General features: G+C 36.8%; 1 protein-coding gene across 1 annotated transcript in view; it reads right to left on the bottom strand.

Moving 5' to 3' along the window:
* The window catches only part of LOC150084505 (transcription factor 12-like), a 288229-nt gene that overhangs the window by 160659 nt on the left and 108007 nt on the right, over positions 1-19563 (bottom strand). The window contains exon 4 of the mRNA XM_090375252.1: positions 18622-18861. Coding sequence (XP_090231378.1) covers positions 18622-18861 — 240 coding nt within the window. The remainder of the gene's footprint in view (positions 1-18621; positions 18862-19563) is intronic.

Here is a 19563-nt window from a genome sequence, read left to right as displayed (position 1 = left end):
GGATTTACTCAAAGAGGTAACTACCATTAGGGGTAAAGGGAAGGGTTATTGCTTTCGTAAACGCGACTACGATGGACTGAGACAGTATTTAAATTCTATACAGTGGGACAAACTGATGATGTTACCAACAGCAAATGCAAAATGGGAAGCATTCAAAGAACTTATCTTGGAAGCTACGAGGCTTTACATACCAACTAAGAAATATTGTTCAAGGTTTAGCCCTAAATGGATGTCATATGAACTGATGAGGCATATGGCAGAGAAGAAACATGCATGGGATACATACAAATTAACACATGACACAGAAGCCTATGATAGATGCAAGTTGATCTGTAACCAAGTTACAAAGGAGGTTAGGCAGGCGAAGGCAGATTACGAGAAATCTTTGGCAAGGGATGCAAAGAAAAACAGCAAAGAGTTCTTTACTTATGTAAACTCTAGAAGGAAGGGGATGAATCAGATTGGTCCACTTGATATCGATGGGTCAACTGTTGATGATCCTGCTCAGGTAGCTAACAAACTAAATGAATATTTTGCATCGACATTCACACATGGAGTTATTTAGCGAGGGGAAAGCCAGAGGTGTATTCAACTCTAGCAGTAAGCTACAGAATCTTGTAATAACTGAGAGTAAAGTGGAGGAGGAATTGTTGAAGATAAACACAAGAAAGGCACCCGGGGTGGATGGGATCTATCCAGTTATATTAAAGGAGGCAGCAGAGGAAGTAAGCAAACCCTTAGCCATAATTATGAGAGCTTCCTTGGACTCAGGGGAGGTACCCACAGACTGGAGATGTGCAAATGTCACCCCAATTCACAAAGGAGGATCAAAGGCTGACGCAAGTAATTATAGACCTGTGAGTTTAACTTCTGTTCCAGGGAAATTAATGGAGGCACTGGTTAAAGAAGCACTGCAGGATCATTTAGACAAGACTTCAGTTATAGCTCAGACACAGCATGGTTTTGTTAAGGGGAAGTCTTGCCTGACCAATTTGATTGGATACTATGATGCAATCACAAAGGAACTGGATGCAGGGAAATAACTTTGATATTATATACTTGGATCTTAGAAAGGCTTTTGATACTGTTGCACATGGAAGTCTGCTGCACAAATTGGAGCAGTGTGGCACTGGAGGCAAATTGCTGCTGTGGATAAAGGGGTGGCTGAGGGGGAGAAGACAGAGTGGTAATCAATGGACACTGCTCGTCGTGGACTAATGTTATTAGTGGAGTCCCTCAGGGCTCAGTGTTGGGTCCATTATTGTTTTCTGTATTCATAAATGATATTGATGAGGGTATATCAAGCTTAATGTCCAAGTTTGCAGACGATACAAAGGTAGGCAGGGTTGTCAAGGACACTACTGACACTATGCTGCTGCAACAGGATCTGGAAAGGTTGAGCAGATGGGCTGAGAGGTGGCAAATGAAGCTTAACATTGACAAATGTAAAGTACTACACATGGGAAACAGCAACCCCAGAGCAATGTATCAACTCTGTGGTACTACACTGACAGTGGTAGAGAATGAAAGGGACCTGGGGGTGGTTGTGCAGGCAGATATGAAGTTCTCTGAGCAGTGCAGACGGGCTACAAGAGTAGCTCATGGTGTATTGTCAATGATATATAGGAATTTTTCTAGCAGGGATAAGGAGGTGATTATTCCCTTGTATAAAGCAATGGTCAGGCCACACCTAGAATACTGTATACAGGTCTGGAGGCCTCATTTCAAGAAGGATGTAGAGATGCTGGAACGAGTACAGAGAAGGGCAACAAGATTAGTGAATGGAACAAAGGGGTGCTCTTACGAAGAAAGGCTTACATTTTGCAAATTACAGTGTCTGGAGACTAGACACCAGCGAGGTGATCTGATAGAGGTGTATAAAGCCTTGAATGGTTTGAGCATGCTCAATGCTGATGGGATTCTTCCTCTCGTTCAGAATAATCACCTGAGAGGGCATAAATTCAAATTGAGGAAAGACAGATGTAGGATAGACGTGCGGAAATTTGCCTTTAGCCAGCGGGTGGTTGGTTGGTGGAACAGACTTCCATCCCTTTTCGTGGAAGTTGATAGCCTAAATAAGTTTAAGGCTCAGCTGGACAGGTATTTTGAACGAACAGAGGGGTGAAGTGGAAATGGGTTTTTTTTTTTTTTTTTTTCCGCTGATGCTGCATAAGCTTGCTTTCTTGCATCAAATGCCTCTACTAATGCTAAATGCTAATGCTATTTAAACTATCAACTTCCACAATGATAGATGGAAGTTGTTTGTTCCAGAAATCAACCACCTGCTGGCTAATAAAGGCAAATTTCCACACATCTATTCTGCAACTGACTTTTCTCAATTTGAATTTATGCCCCTCAGGTGCATAATCTGAGCAATGCCATCAGTACATAATATGAGCAATGTGCAGGACATATGACAGAACAGGATAGATGACAGGACAGATGAGAGAAGGACATCTAATGGAGTCAATGCCTAAGCAAACAGCAGCTGTTATGGTGGCCAAACAGTACAGCAGGCCTCCGTTATAACGCGGTTCGCTTTACGCTGATTCGCTATAATGCTGTTCTTATATTATAACCCGTATCTGACTATAACGCTGTCACAGATCACTATAACGCTCTTTTACAGATTGCATTTTTGGCATATTTAATGAAATCGTTTCATTTGATGGAGTCGATAGCTTGAAAATGAATAGCAAAACAGCATTGAAACGTTTCCCACGCCGACTTGAGAAATTTTGTCACGCTCAGTGAAATTTTCTCGCACGCTAATTTAGTTTCAGTACAGTGACTTGTTACGTGGTTCCGAGATCAACATTTTAAAAAATGATCAAGTATATTGCTTGTAATATTTGCGTTATATGCATTTATCCGAAGTCTAGTCATCACTCAGTAGAGTATTAGACATCGTGCATAACGGAAAGTTTACTTGAACATTGTATCGTAATTAATTCAACCAACGCAGTTACATTTTCGAAGAGCTAATAATGACTGATAGGAATGAAAATGCAACGTCTGGGCGCAGTACGAAGACTATAAATGTAAGAAAAAGACTGAATTTGAAAATTAAATTAGACGTTTTGAAGCGAATCGATTCCGGTCAATGACAAACGGATGTGTGCCATAATTTAGGACTTGCAACTTTAACTGTAAGAACAATTATAAAAAATAAAGAATTAATTTTTGCAGCGGGAAAGATAGCTGTTCCACTGCAAGCAACTAGGACAAGGCCGGCTATTAGGATTGAAATGGAAAGACTTTAATTTTATTGAAGATAATATTCCAATGCAGAATTCAGTTAAGTTAAATATTAAAAAGAGAGAGAGAGAGAAAGAGATTAGCCAATATGATGATCTGAAGAAAACTAGCCTAAAAAAAAAAAAAAAAAAGTGGAACCATTTAAAACTGGTAAGGGCTGGTTGAATAGATTTAAAATCCAGGGAGAAGCCGCAAGTGCAGATCAAGGAGCCGAAACTTTCAAAAAAGAACTTGTTAAAATTGTTGAAGAGGGGTATTATGTGTTATACTTCTCAACAAGTTTTTAACATAGCTGAAGCAGGACTTTTGTGGAAACGAATGCCTAAAAGAAGTTCCATATTGAAAGAAGAAAAAAACATGCCAGGTTTCAAAGCGGCGAAGGATCGGTTGACTTTATTGTTGGTTGTAACGCTGCGGGAGATTTAAAATTAATACCCCTTTTAGTTTATTTGGAAGAGGGCCAAAGTTCAACTCAAAATCCACACATTTGTCATGATTAAATTCATCAATTAAATTAAATTCATTATTTTAATTGGAATTTTAAATTTACTTTTGATACGCAGTAGTTACCAAATAATTATACGTATGCAATGCAGAATATTTTATATGTGCAAATATTTGAATATTAAATATTTTGACCGACATTTGTGCATCTTTTCATTACTGTTTATTATTTATTAAGAAATATCCTATGGCACCGACCGCAGCTCATAAATACATATGTTACCTTATGGGAAATCGGCGCTCGCTTAGCGGGGATTCACTTAGCACTCTGTTTTTCCAGAACGAATGATCAGCGTTAAGCGGGGGTCACCTGTATTAGGAAGGTAGTCATAATTCAGTAACCACTCAGCATATGTTTATACTAGTATAAAAATCAGATAAATAAAGATCAACAATGTGATCCTCTACAAATAAGAAGGAATAAGTGATAATCTACAAATGTCCCATCCAAATGAATAGAAATGGCCATGTACACTGTCTGACCTTTAGCAAAGTAGGAGCTGCTATGAGAGTTACCAGCAGGTAATGGTTACAACTCAGAGCTTACTGTGTTTCAAAGTTTACCTTCTGAAATTTTTTAATTGAGTCTTTTAAAAAGATTTGTCAACTCATCACAAATCGAACATTTTTCTCTATTAATTTGCAGCAAAAAGTCATTGTGGGCTTGAGTACAGCAATAACAGTTACCAATAGAAATGATTTTTCTGTTCAATCATGAATAGAAATCACATTTTTCTGTTCAATCAGAAATTGAGAGGTGGGATAACATGAGTGGAGGAGCACATTTCTGGAGGTCACTACCATAGAACAAGAAAAACTATTTTTTTTCCCTTGTTAGTGCAATCTAATTATATAATTATAAATTGCAATCTAATTATAATCTAACCATGAACTCGATCTTACTGCATTTGCGATAATACCGATAGCTGGAATTCTGTGGGTTTTTATGTTATTTTGGTGAAACATGTTTCCCCTTCATTGAAACCATATAAAAAACATATACATTTTCGGAATCTTCTCTTCATTGCTATTTCTTAAGCTTCATACTTTTTACTCCAGGTCTCACTTGTGCATTCCATATTTGTCGTTATTTTTTTTACTGTGTTAAATTTTACGATAAAAAAAAAAGTCAGTGAACATAAATATCAATTAGTATGTATATATTACTGTGCTATATTTATTGTAATTTATTTATTTACTTTTTTTTTTTTTTTTTATGAAAACCCCAAACATGAAAGGTATCAAAACCTATAGTACTTAGTACCGTGCATGGGTTGAAGGAGAAGTATGGGGGGAGGGGGAATGCCGGAAACTTTGCTCTAGAGACTAAACACGGGTTTCACCACTTCATGCCTCCAATAAGCAAAGTGGTGGTAATTTAAGATGTTTAAACCTGTGTTAACAATTTTATTGGGTTTCTAATTTTTAGTGTTTTTCTTAACAGAGTGAAAAAAAAAATTTTTTTGAGTGTTCTGCCTCTATTCCTATTTTTCCCCGTAAGCCCTGTTGTTTTTAATGTGCAAAATACCATAACGCAGAAATTTTTTGGAACATGTACCGTGTTACAGCAGAATTGACTGTACTTCTGTTCATAAGAAGCTATACCTAATAGTTCACCAGATTTCTTATAAATTCAAATTTCGTTTTTGATAATTTGGCCATTTTTTTACTTAGTAATCATTGTAAAGGAATAATTTTAAGCATTTAATAATGCACCTTTGTTTATTTTTTGCAAATTTATCTAAATATTCAGAAAATTAAACATAAAAGTAGTCAGCAACTGTCAACATGAATATTGGAATATCACAGTAGTGGGAAATTTTCAAACAATGAAGGATAAGTATAATCCTTTAATATTTCCTTTTGTGAGGTTCTGTGAGCACATATTTTAATATTTTATAAATTAAATTATTTTTAATTGCTATAGTTGTGGGGTTATTACTATTACTACTGTGCTAGTCTATCACATATCTTTACTGTGGTAATAGTATAGTATTCAGGTTTAGTTGCCTTGCCTCAGGAGGGGGATGTCAAAAGTGCTTTGTCTATGAAACAAAAACCTTACTGCATGCACTGTGCATGTGGTATGCATGCAAACGATGTAATACCACAGGATGTGCTTTGTGCTAGGTGCAAAGTGAGGAAATTAAATGAAAATTTATAACTTGTTGGAAGAATAAGTGTGTGAAGAAAAGGGATTGCACTTGAAAGATCAGGACTTGACTAGCACATCTTAACATTAGAGGCTACTGCTCATGCACCTGGCTGCACAGCAGGGTAAAGAAATAGTTAAGTGTTTAATTATACACCTTTATTTAATTTTTGTACTTGTCTAAATATTTAGAAAATTAAAAGTAAAGTCACAGGCAGGATGCACTAGTCCATCTCACAGAGGTAATTATTCTTGGTGACTATAGCACCAGGGAAGTGGGAAATATTTTATGCAATAAGAAGTGGAAAAGGATCAGTGTCTGCCAAAGAGTGTCACTTTATATCTTCAGATGCACAATTTGAATATGGTGTAAATGTGTACAGATCCATATATGTATATGTAGCTTAGTTACAGCAGTTCAAATAATTCCCTGAAACCTGCCTCATGTCTCTGTGTTGAGCATCTCTGCAAAGCCAGCCATGTGTGTTGTGTTGGTTAGTATGCTTAGTAATGTGTTGACCTATTAGCATTAGGTATTAGTCATAGTGTAAGTAAGTCACAGGCTTTTTCTGCATCAGCCAAAAAATAAAATAAATTAATAATAATAATTATTATAATTTGAATGCACTGTTGGGCTACATGACTGGCCTCAGCAACCAGCCAAAACAGTTTTCTGAAAATCTGCTGGCTGGCCCTATCCTTGACACAAGGAGAAGCAGCATACCATCTTCTGTACATATTCATTGTTTCTGAGCTGCTCAATCACAATGCTGGAATTGTAGCAGGTGTCCAGAAAAAACAGGAGGGGGTGGGTTGTAGATAGTTACACTTTTAAAAAATAATAAAGAAAATATATAGGACAAAAAATGCATAAGATACCGCATGAAAGGAAGGACTTGAATAGGAATGCTATCTCAGGGGGCAGAAATTGCATTTAATTTTACTGCAGGAGGGACAAGACAGATGGGAGAAGGAACAATGCTTTGGTTAAGAAAAATAAACTGAAAAAGTACAAGCAGTACACACAAGTTACCAGTAAGAGATACCGAGTTCACTCTGGTTTGAAATAAACAGTGGCAAAACAAAAATAAGAGTTGGCGTCTGTTATGGTCCAATTACTATGACGAGTAAAGCAAACAACTATACAGACAAATGAAATAGGGCAGTAAATTAGAATGTCTTATTAGGGGAGATTTTAACTTTCCAGATATCAACAGGACTTAATCGGTTGGCAGCTCACTTTATAGCAGTATATTTCTCAATTTGCTTTCCACACCATTTTAGAAAGGCAATATTCTTGATTTAGTTATCAACAGCAATCCATAATACAGGTGATCCTCACTTAATGCTGATAATTCGTTCCGGAAAAACAGAGCGCTAAGTGAATCCACGCTAAGCGAGCACTACATTCCCATAGGGGCTTAGAGGGGAACAGGTATCCTGTGTGTTATCAGACACTCAGCCTAAAACACTGATGGATCCAATATCTCTCTATTACAGAAGATTTAGGAGAAGTCCGGTTGGCCTGCCTTCCTAAAATCCACTCATGCACACCTTCTCGATGGTAAGCCCTGTTACGTCACTTCGATGGCAACGAACGTGTAGAGTGGTTCTCTTCAAGACGAACGTGTAGAGTGGTTCCTCTTTTGGTCTTTTCCTCTTCACGCCTGGTCAGCGTGAAGAGGAAAAGACCAAACGCTCCAGCATATGAAAGCACGACAAAACAAATGGCCCTCAGTCCCCAGCAGCTTTCACTCTCCCTCTTATGGCAGCGAGAGGATCAGAGTGGAAGCAGAGGGTACTAAGAATCTATGGGTACGACCAGGCTGCCATGCACGGAAACTGAACTTGGCCTGTTATAACGTAAGGTCACTCATCGGTGAAGACAGGATATTAGAGCTGGAAAAGGAATTAGAAAATGTGAATTGGAATATCATCGGTTTGGCTGAAACAAGAAGAAGAAATGAATCACTTATAAGTTTAACAAGTGGAAATCTGCTGTACACCAATGAAAACAGTGAAAGAAGTGAAGGTGGAGTTGGATTTCTGGTCCATAAAGATTTTAAAAACGACATTTTGGAATCCAAAGTACATCACCAAGAGTGTCAAGACTAATACTCAAGATTTCTAAGAGGTACAAGCTAAAGATTATAATGATTTATGCACCAACATCGAGCCATGATGATGAAGAGGTTGAAGAAATGTACACCGAAATTGAGAGTCTTCTAGATGAGCAGAAAACCCACTACACTATTATTATGGGAGACTTCAATGCTAAGGTTGGAAAAAGACAAAACAGTGCAGAAAGGGGAACTATAGGAAATTTTGGAAATGGTGAAAAAAATGAAAGAGGTGAAAGACTTGTGGAATTTGCAGAATCTCAAGGACTGTCAGTAATGAACACTTTTTTCAAGAAAAGGGTGAACAGAAAGTGGACATGGAAGAGTCCAAATGGATTAACAACTAATGAAATCGACTTCATCCTCACTAACAGAAGATATATTGTGAATGATGTTACCGTCCTGAATAAGGTAAATGTTGGAAGTGATCACAGAATGGTAAGATGTACACTTGATATAGATGTAGGAAAGGAAAGGAAAAAACTGACTCGAGTAAATAATACAAAGGTCTTTGAGATAACAGAAGAGGAGAAAAAGCAGTATGTACTGGAACTTAAGAACAAGTTTGAGCTTCTGCAGACTGCTGAGGACCAAGATATCGACAAGGAATATTACAACTTTTTGAAAGTGATAAAGCCCAAGAAAACTATAGGGAAAAAGAAATCCAAAGAAGAAAAAATTAGTCAAGAAACACTTGTCATGATGAACCTAAGACGACAAATGAAAAGCAAGAAAAAACACTGACATGAAGAAAATTGAGTATACTTTTTTTTTTTTTTTTTGATTTTGATTTGGTAGTTGTTGGCGCATCGGCTTCTGTGGCCATATTGCACCTCCCAAGGTTTTTGCAGTACTTTGATCCAAGCCCGAGGCGGGAATCGAACCCGCGACCTTTGGATTGCCGGGCAGGTACTTTACCCACTCGGCTAGCCCGGTCGGCTTTTGAGTATACTGAGTTAAGCAAAGCCATTAGAAAGAGACTCAGAGAGGACATAAGAAGATTTAACACAAGAAAAGTAGAACAAGCATTAAGGGAAAACAAAGGATTTAAATCAGCAGCCATGAGCAGTAATACAGAAAGACAAATGATACTGAAACTGAAGAATAGCGATGGTGTACTTATAAACAGCAGAGAAGGCATAATTCAAATAGCAGAAGACTACTATAGAGAATTATACAAGGAGCAGGGGAATGATGCCAGCAGTGGGGAAGATGGATTGCAAAGTAGCAACACATACGACATAACCAATATTCATCCTGATGAGGTAGAACATGCATTGAAGAAAATGAAGAATCAGAAAGCCCTGGGGGAAGATGAAGTTACTGTAGAGTTGTTAAAATTGGGAGGAAGAGACATAACACAAAAACTGGCAAGGCTCTTCACAAAGTGCATTAGAAAAGGTGTGACGCCTAAGCAGCGGAATAATGCAATCATAGTTTTGCTGCATAAGAAAGGAGATAAATCAGAAATTATAGACCAATTAGCTTGTTATCCCACATCTACAAGTTGTTCACAAGGGTCATTACTAACAGATTAGAAAGAATACTTGATGAGAATCAAACGAAAGAGCAAGCTGGCTTCAGGACAGGATTCTCAACTATGGATCACCTTCATGTAATATCACAGCTAATGGAGAAAGCAAATGAATATAAAACACCATTATGCCTGGCATTTGTGGATTATGAAAAGGCATTTGACTCCATACAGCATAAGGCAATGTTTCGGGCACTGGAAAGACAAGGCATTGATACCCCATATATTATGATTTTGAAGAAAATATATGAGAGTGCTACTTTCTTTATTAGACTAGACATAGACAGTAGGAAATTTAAAATTGAGAAAGGAGTTAGACAAGGAGACACAATATCTCCTAAGCTGTTTACTGCTGCCCTTGAGGAAGCTTTCAGAAGATTAGACTGGTCACAGAAAGGAGTCAATCTGAACGGAGAGTACCTAAACCATTTACGATTTGCAGATGACATTGTGGTCCTAAGCCATGATCCCAGAGAATTAGAGGAAAATCTTAATCAGTTATGCACAGTTAGTAAAGATTTTGGACTAAAGATGAATATGGCTAAAACAAAAGTAATGATGAACAAGTATGCCACGGAAAGGGAAATAATGATTGAAGGAGCAGTAATTGAAAAGGTGGAGTCATATACTTATCTGGGACAAGTTATTAGCTGTAATAATGATAAATGGCTGGAAGTCAAGAGAAGAATAAATTTTGGATGGATAGCATTCAGGAAATATAGTCACATACTGAAGAGCAATATCCCAGTTTGTCTGAAACGTAAAATAATGAACCAACGTATACTCCCCACCATGACTTATGGAAGCGAAACTTGGGCACTCACCAAAAGAATGGAAGAGAAGCTGAGAACTACACAGCGAAGAATGGAATGAATCATATTGGGAATCAGACTGTTAGATAAGAAGAGAAACACATGGATTAGGCAGCAAACTCAAGTAAAGGACATTCTTATCAAAACTAAAGAACTAAAATGGTCTTGGGCAGGACACATAGCTCGAAGACATGATGACAGATGGACTAAGAAAATAACAGAATGGTATCCAAGAGGAGCTAGAAGAAAACCTGGAAGACAAAGGCGGAGATGGATAGATGAATTTTATGAGTTTGTGGGTAATAAATGGATGGCCAGTGCTCAAAACAGAGGGAACTGGAAAGTTGCTGGAGAGGACTTCATCCTGCAGTGGATTGAAAATGGCTGATGATGATGACATACCCATAAGGTAATGTATGTATTTGTGAGTTGTGGTCGGTGCCATTGGATATTTCCTAATTAATAATAAATGGTAGTGAAAAGATGCACAAATGTCGGTCAAAATATTTAATATTCAAACATTTGTACACTACATATAAAATATTCTGCATTACATACGTATATAATTAAGTGTAAACTACTTACATATCAAAATTAAACTTAAAATTTCAATTAAAATCATGAAAAATGTGTCAATTTTGGATTGTGCTTTGGCCCTCTTCCTGGTAAACTGAAAGGGCTTTTAATTTAAAATACCCCGCAGCGTTATCACCAAACAATAAAGTCAACCGATCCTTCGCCACTTTGAAACCTGGCATGTTTTTTTCTTCTTTCAATATGAAACTTCTTTTAGGCATTCATTTCCAAAAAAGTTCTGCTTCATCTTTGTTAAAAACTTGTTGAGAAGTATAACATATAACATCCCTCTTCAATAATTTTAACAAGTTATTTTTTGAAAGTTTCGGCTCCTTGATCTGCACTTGCAACTTCTCCCTGGATTTTAAATCTATTCGACCAACCCTTACTAGTTTTAAATGGTTCCACTTTTTTTTTTTTGGTGAGCTTTCTTCAGATCATCATATAGGTTAATCAATTTTTTTTTTTTTTATATAATATTTAACTTCACTGAATTCTGCGTTGGATATTACCTTCAATAAAATTAGTTAAAGTCTCTCCATTTCGATCCTAATAGCCAGCCTAGCCCTAGTTGCTTGCAGGGGAACAGCTGTCTTTCCACTGCTAAAATTAATTCTTTATATTGTTCTTGCAGTTAATCCTGCCAGTCCTAAATTATGGCACACATCCACTTGTCGTTGACCGAAATAGGTTAGCTTCAAAACGTTTAATTTAATTTTCAAATTCAATCTTTTTCTAACATTTGCAGTCTTTGTACTAAGCCCAGACATTGCTGCTTTTTCATTCTTATCCACCATTATTAACTATGCAAGAATGTAACTGCATTTGTTGCATTAATTATGATACAATGTTCGAGTAAACTGTCCGTTACGCACGATGTCTAATACTGTACTGAGTGATGCCTAGACTTCGGATAAATGCATATAATGCAAATATTACAAGCAATATACTTGATAATTTTTTTAACATGCTGATCTTGGAACTACGTAACAAGTCATTGTACTGCAATTAAATTAGTGTGCGAGAATATTTCACCAAGCGTGGGAAAATTTCTCAAGTCGGCGTGGAAACATTTTAATGCTGTTTTGCTATTCATTTTCAAGCTATCAAATCCATCAGATGAAACGGTTTCATTAAATATGCCAAAAATGCAATCTGTATGCTGGTAAAAGAGCGTTACAGTGATTTGTGACAGCGTTATAATCAGATATGGGTTATAATATAAGAACAGCATTATAGCGAATCAGCATAAAGTGAACCGCATTATAACGAGGGCCTGCTGTATATTATTAATCTTTATATAGTATGAATCAGAGCTCTAATACTCAATATGTTCTACGTTGATAATAATATTTGTAAAATAAGAGGAGTTTACCTCAATATAGTATGTAGAACACTTCCGTATGATACCTTCCAGAAATTGAAACAGAAAAAACGAAAAAACCGACAACTTACCAGTACATTAGAGTAAAATATAAATAATTAAATAATCAATTTAACACAATTCAAATCAATTTAAAAAAAATTAAAAATCAAATTAACACATTTAAAATAATCTAACGAAAATATATAAAACGATTTTCCTTACTGAAGCTGACAATGCTTTTCGACCGTATGTCGAGATCACAGGAATGAAAATTACCGAATGGGGTTAAACCTGAAACTTAAATAGTGATTATTTGTCTTCACACGTGCATGTCCACGCATCAGAGATCAAATATGGCCGCCGAACATTAACAGAATTCTCGTGTAATTTAATTTCTACGGTTTCTGCAATTAATAGTCGCGTATAATTATGTTGAACATTAAGTATTTTGGCCTCGTTAAATAAAAATTATTTTTATCATTAAGTATTTTGGCCTCGTTAAATAGGTTTTTCGTTAATGGCATGAAAGGCTAATTCTGACGCTGCTGAACGAGAAGCACGAACTGAGGCTTCATGTTGATTTACACGAATATTAAGAGAAAATCGCGTCGAACCTTGGTAAGACGAGTCGCAATCACTGCAAGAAATGTTGTATACCAGATAATTAATTTGTGTTGCGAACGCAGAATGAACCGAGCAATTGTTCAGTATAGCGTGTAACTTCCGTATTGGCCTGGCTACAATTTTAAATTCTGTATCTTTAAAGAATCTGTTAAGCTGTTTGTGCCACTGTTCAACATATGGGACAGAAATAAAGTATTTTTTGATATTACTATTGTTGATTGGTGTAGTATTTTGAATACTATCCTTAGCCTATACCCTAATTCGGATTATTGTGGCAATGGAATAACCCCTGTTTAAGAACCTGCTAGTTAATATTTGTATTTCTGAGTCCAAAGCAGATTCCGTCGTTGAATATTTATAGGCATTTAGAAATTGATTAAAGATAATCGATCTTTTTTGGTGAATGGATGATAGCTATTATAATGTAGAAGCATACCGGTGTTTGTAGGTTTTCGATAGATGCTAAATTGTATTTTATTCGAGTCCCGGGTAAGTGTGAAATTTAGAAAGTTTAATGACTTTGTATCTATCCTCCCTTTCCAATGTAGAATAGAATAGAATAGAATCTTTAATTGCAGCAATGATAGACATACAATTAGTCCCGTCACGGCATGGTGGTGCCAGGGGTTAACAAAACATTGATAATTTGAGTCTAGTTATTATTATTATTTGGTTTTTAGGAGCATTAGCAACTAAGGCCATATTGCTCCGGGAATATGCGGTGGTCATTCCCTGACCTTTCTGCATCCTCCGTATTTGGTGGTGACGGGCTTGAACCCCGGTCTAATCAAGAAGCATGTGCTACGCACTGCTGCTCCTTCCCACCTGGCTACAGAGGCGCCTAAATTTGAGTCTAGAATGAATATTATTAAACGAATGTAAAATGTCTTGGATAGTACTACTATCAGTAATAACTAGAACATCGTCTAAATACCTCCCATAGTATGTGATACGGGGTCGAAAAGGTGTCAAATGTATATCCTCAATCGTTTAGAGATAGATCTCTGACATTAAGCCGCTCAGGCTCACACCCATTGGTAATCCAAAAATTTGTTTGTACACCTTGTCTCGAAAGGTGATGTAGTTGGCCTCAACTAACAGTTTAATTAAGTGAAAAATTTCCTCAATAGGTAGCTTCGTATAATTAATCGGTGTCGAGTTTTTATTTAACATATCCCAAATAATATCTAATGTGTATTCAATGTTTACATTCGTATATAATGAGGTAACATCTAGTGAGAATAAATTGTCATTCTCACCGAGTCTACAGTCGTTAAGATTATTAAATAATGTATCATAGTTCTTAATCCCAAATTGTATTACCTGTCTAAAGGGTTTTATAATGTTATATACATGTGTGGCTAAGGATGAAAATGCCGAGTTCCTGTAGGAAACAATAGGTCGAACATGAAACCGAGTCTTGTGTAATTTTATCTGACCGAAAAGTGCAGGAATATTGTATGTTCTGGCCTTCAATTCCTTTAACTGAACCATAGTAATGTAGTAATTTTTTCGATACGTGGTTAACGCTTTATTATATTTTATTTTTGGATTAATTGCAGAAACCGTAGATATTAAATTACACGAGAATTCTGTTAATGTTCAGCAGCCATATTTGATCTCCGATGCGTGGGCCTTTACGCGCATGTGCGAAGACAAATGATCACAATTTAAGTTTCAGGTTTAACCTGATTCAGTAATTTTCATTCCTGTGATCACGACATACGGTCGAAAAGCATTGTCAGCTTCAGGAAGGAAAATCGTTTTTTATATTTTCGTTAGATTCTTTTCATTGCGTTAATTTGATTTTTAATTGTTTTGAATTGATTTGAATTGTATTAAATAATTTATATTTTACTCTAATGTACCAGTAAGTTGTCGATTTTTTTTGTTTTTTCCGTTTTAATTTCTGCAGGGTATCATACGGAAGGGTTCTATGTACTATATATTGAGGTAAACTCCTCTTATTATTTTACTTAATCTTTAGAAAAGAAAAAAATTTTCAGATAGCAGTGGTCCTGGCGTACCAATGTGGAACTTATTCAAAGAAATAAGTACTGTAATGGGAAGTTATTTTTTTTCATAAAGGTGATTAGAATGGGCTTAGGCATTGAATCATTTTTCAGTGGGACCAACTAATGTTAAAAAATGTAAATGTCTAATGGGAAGTGTTTAGAGAAGGAATCATAGAGGCCACTAAGTTTTATACAAACTAAGAAATATTGTTCAAGATTTAGACCAATGGATGTCAGATGAACTGATAAGCTAAATGGCAGAGAAGAGTGAAAGAAAGGGATTATAAATTGTCAGGGTGATACAGAGTCTTACAATAAGTACAGACAAATGTGTAATAAAGTTACTCAAGAGGTTACATTTCTGTAAATTAAAAAAACTTAATTTGCAGCAACAAAAATGACAAACCATGCACCCCCCTCCCCACAAAAGCTCTAATAAAATAGTTGTAAAAACACTCACTAAACGTCCTTACCGACAAAGGAATTCTAATCCATTTTGCCATTCTTTTATGGAAAAATGAAATCAAGCTCAGGTGATAAAAAAAAAAAAAAAAAAAAAGATGTGCAGCCAGCATATATTACATATTTGAAAAAGTGATATAATAAGCAACTTTGCTCATCCTAGCACTTTTCAAACTCATGCTTTTACTGCAATATCCACACCTCATGTCTAGTCAGGTCACTTCATAGGTGAAAATAAGACCTTATTTGAGATATTAGCTCACATATTCAGTAATGATCAACTCTGTGGGAGGAAAAATCATATGTTACATTTGTTTATTTATGTACAAAAGGTCATAGCATATTTCATGGGCTTAGTTGGTTCATTGTTTCTCTTGGCATCTGGGTCACACTGGGATACAAGGACTAATAGATTAACAGTAGCCATTGGCAGATGTAAAAGTGATTCTTGCACTGCTTCTATTGGAATGAGCAGCAGCCTGGAAAACAAGATGAAGAGTATTTCAGAGCCTTCTAGGAGTCATTGTGGTACAAGTAAACATATGGGTTGTGTTAGGGTAGCTAAGAACAGGAACAGGTGCATGTATACTTGCATGTACACCAATGCTAGGAGTTTGGTAAATAAATCTGATGAATTTGAAGTATTGCTCAAAACATCAAAGCCAAATATTGTTGGGATATCAGAGACGGGGTGTCACACAGATATAAGGAATGCAAAACTGGAATTTGGGGAGTACAATGTGTACAGAAAGGATAGACAGGATAGAAAGGGAGGAGGGGTTATGCTATTAGTTAAGAAACACAAAATCCAAGGAAGTGAAGCCAGTCAACATCGCTGGACAGTGAAGTCGAGTCAGTTTGGTATGACATAAGCATTGGGAGATCAAATTTGAGAGCAGGACTGTGTTGTAGGCCTAATGACTCTGATGAGGATAGTAAGAAACTGTACAGGGAAATAGAGTGGGCCAGTAAATCAGGGAGTCTTATAATGGAGGATTTTAATTTCCCAGATATTGACTGGAATTTGTGGGTTGGTCACTCAAACACTAGCAAGGCTTTTGTGGATTTATTGGATGATTGTTTTCTACATCAGCATGTTTGGGAGGCAACTAGAGGGAGTAACACTCTTGATCTGATTATCAGCAGTGATTATTCATGCATTAAGAATTTGCAGATAAAAGAACCACTGGGTGACAGTGATCACAGTGTACTGATGTGGGAATTACTTAAAGATGTAACTACCATCAAGCCTAAAGGGAAGGGTTTTTGCTTTCGTAAAGGAAACTACGGTGGTCTGAGACAGTATTTAAACTATACGGTGGGACCAACTGATGATGTTACCAACAGCAAATTCAAAATGAGAAGCATTCAAAGAATTTATCTTGGGAGCTACTAGGCTTTCCATACCAACTAAGAAATATTGTTCAAGGTTTAGGCCTAAATGGATGTCAAATGAACTAATGAGACATATGGCAGAGAAGAAAAATGCATCGGATACGTATAAATTAATGGGCGACATGGTTTTTGTTTATTTGGTTTTTAGGAGCATTAGCAACTAAGACCATATTGCTCCGGGATATGCAGTGGTCATACCCTGACCTTCCCGCATCCTCCGTATTTCGTGGTGACGGGCTGGAACCCAGGTCTAATCAAGAAGCGTGTGCTACGCACTGCTGCTCTTTCCCACCTACGGAGGCACCTGGGTGACATGGAAACCTATGATAGATATAAGCTGGTCTGTAACCAAGTCACAAAGGAGATTAGGCAGGCAAAGGCAGATTATGAGAATTCTTTGCCAAAGGACGCAAAGAAAAACAAAGAGTTCTTTACCTGTGTAAACTCTACATGGAAAGGGATGAATCAGATTGGTTCATTGGATATTGACGGTTCAACTGTTGATGATCCTGCTCAAGTGGCTAACAAACTAATTTTGATGTGAATGTAGATGCAAACTACTTTGCACCTACATTCATCCACGAGGAGTTATTCAGGGAGGAGAATGCCAGAGGTGAGTTAAACTATGGCAGTAAGCTAGATGATTTTGTAATAACTGAGAGGAAAGTGGAGGAGAAATTGTTGAAGATAAATATAAAAAAGGCACCCAGGGTGGATGGGATCTATCCAGTTATATTAAAGGAGACAGCAAAGGAAGTAAGCAAACTCTTAGACATAATTATGACAGCTTCTTTGAGCTCAGGGGAGGTACCCATGGACTGGAGATGTGCAAATGTGATCCCAATTCAGAAAGGAGGATCAAAGGGCAACACAAATATTTATAGACCTGTTAGTTTAACTTCTGTTCCAGGAAAATTAATGGAGGACTGGTTAAAGAAGCACTGCAGGATCATCTAGACAAGACTTCAGTTATAGTTCAGACACAGCATGGTTTTATTAAGGGAAAGTCTTCCCTGACTAATTTGATTGGACACTATGATGTTGTCACAAAGGAACTGGATACAGGGAATTACTTTGATATCATATATTTGGATCTTAGAAAGGCTTTTAATACTGTTGCACATGGAAGACTGCTGCACAAATTGGAGCAGTGTGGCATTGGAGGCAAATTGCTGCTATGGATAAATGGATGGTTGAGTAGTAAGAGAGAGTGGTAATCAATGGACACTGCTCATTGTGGACTTATGTTATTAGTGGAGTCCCTCAGTGTTCAGTATTGGGTCACAATCCTTTGAGTTCACAAATGCTGGGACTCCTTCGAAGATATGATGGTTCTTACGAGTTCCCCGTTTCTATTCTGTGGTATTTTATGTTACAATATTTGGCACTTATCCTTTAGCAGTGTTGGCATGTGTCTCTCGTAAAACAGCCATGCGCATTCACTCCTCCAGAGGTGGGTGTTGCTTTAGTCTTTTCTTTCTTATATTTATGTTTATTTTGTTTTTAAATAGGAGTGTTATGTTCAAAGGAGCAAAATCGCACATTGCCTTACCTGTACTCTTTTAAAAGCATTTCATCATATTTTTTGAATAGCTTTAGCAAAATAACCACATTTTCCCCAATAGTAGAAGTATCATATCAGAAAAGTTAAAAAAAATAACCCTAAAAAATAGTCACACACACACACACACACACACACACACACACACACACACACACACACACACACACACACACACACACACACACACACACACACACACACACACACACACAAAGAGCAGCGAAAAGTAAGTTACATACCAGTGCTAAAGCCATGCCCAATGCATCACCTGTCTGGAATGACTGTTGAACCTTCTCGCCACTTGCTAGATCTGAAGAGTTCTGGGGAGCAGAAGAATTACTAGCCTGACCTGATACAGAGGATGGAAGAGATAGTTGATTTGCTGCATTATATTTGGATAAGTCATGAAAGGCAGTCAAAAAAGGAAGACCAGCAGAGTCAATGGCAGGATTATGGCTTTCCGAAAGAGATGCATAAACCTGTGGATTTTAATGTTTATGTAATTTACAATTTCCATATAATATATGAATTACTAACTAATATTATACAGTTAATAACAATATTAATATTATTCATAATTAACTGAACTACAACTTCCACTTATAGTAAATCAACAGGATTCTGTCAAGATTTAACCAATTACAAAGGAAAGTGTTTTTACAGTCGATTTCATCAATATACATTTAATAAAAAAAAAATAATAATAATTTCAACAACATTCTATTTACTTGAATGTAAGACTAAAAAGTCATATACTCTTTGAATGGCATTACATAGTGACAACAACTGAAATATGGGGGGAAGAACTTCCAACTACATATTAGTAATGCTCGTGTTTTTCTGGCAAGTTACTCAATAATTTAGGCATGTACATTATTTCCAGAGTATATACACTGCCCTATCATTAACATCTGGAAACCTGCATATCTACATATATCCTTTTATTTATATAGGTTCAGAGAAGGACAATCACACTGGTGAAGGGAACAAAAGGGTGCTCTTACCTAGAAAGGCTTCAGTTCTGCAAATTGCAGCATCTTGAGACCAGGTACCTGAGAGGCAGATCTGAAAGAGGTGTTTAAAGCCTTGATTGGATTAAGTAAACTGAACGTTAATGGTATTCTTCCACTTGCTGAATGGGCAAAAATTCAAGTTGAGGAAGAATGGTTGCAGGATAGATG

The sequence above is a fragment of the Mastigoproctus giganteus genome, chromosome 6 (genome assembly GCF_048544385.1).
Source record: "Mastigoproctus giganteus isolate SK-2022 chromosome 6, ASM4854438v1, whole genome shotgun sequence".
Taxonomy (NCBI): domain Eukaryota; kingdom Metazoa; phylum Arthropoda; class Arachnida; order Uropygi; family Thelyphonidae; genus Mastigoproctus; species Mastigoproctus giganteus.
Note: the sequence above shows the minus strand (reverse complement) of the source record. Positions and strands in the feature narration are given on the sequence as shown.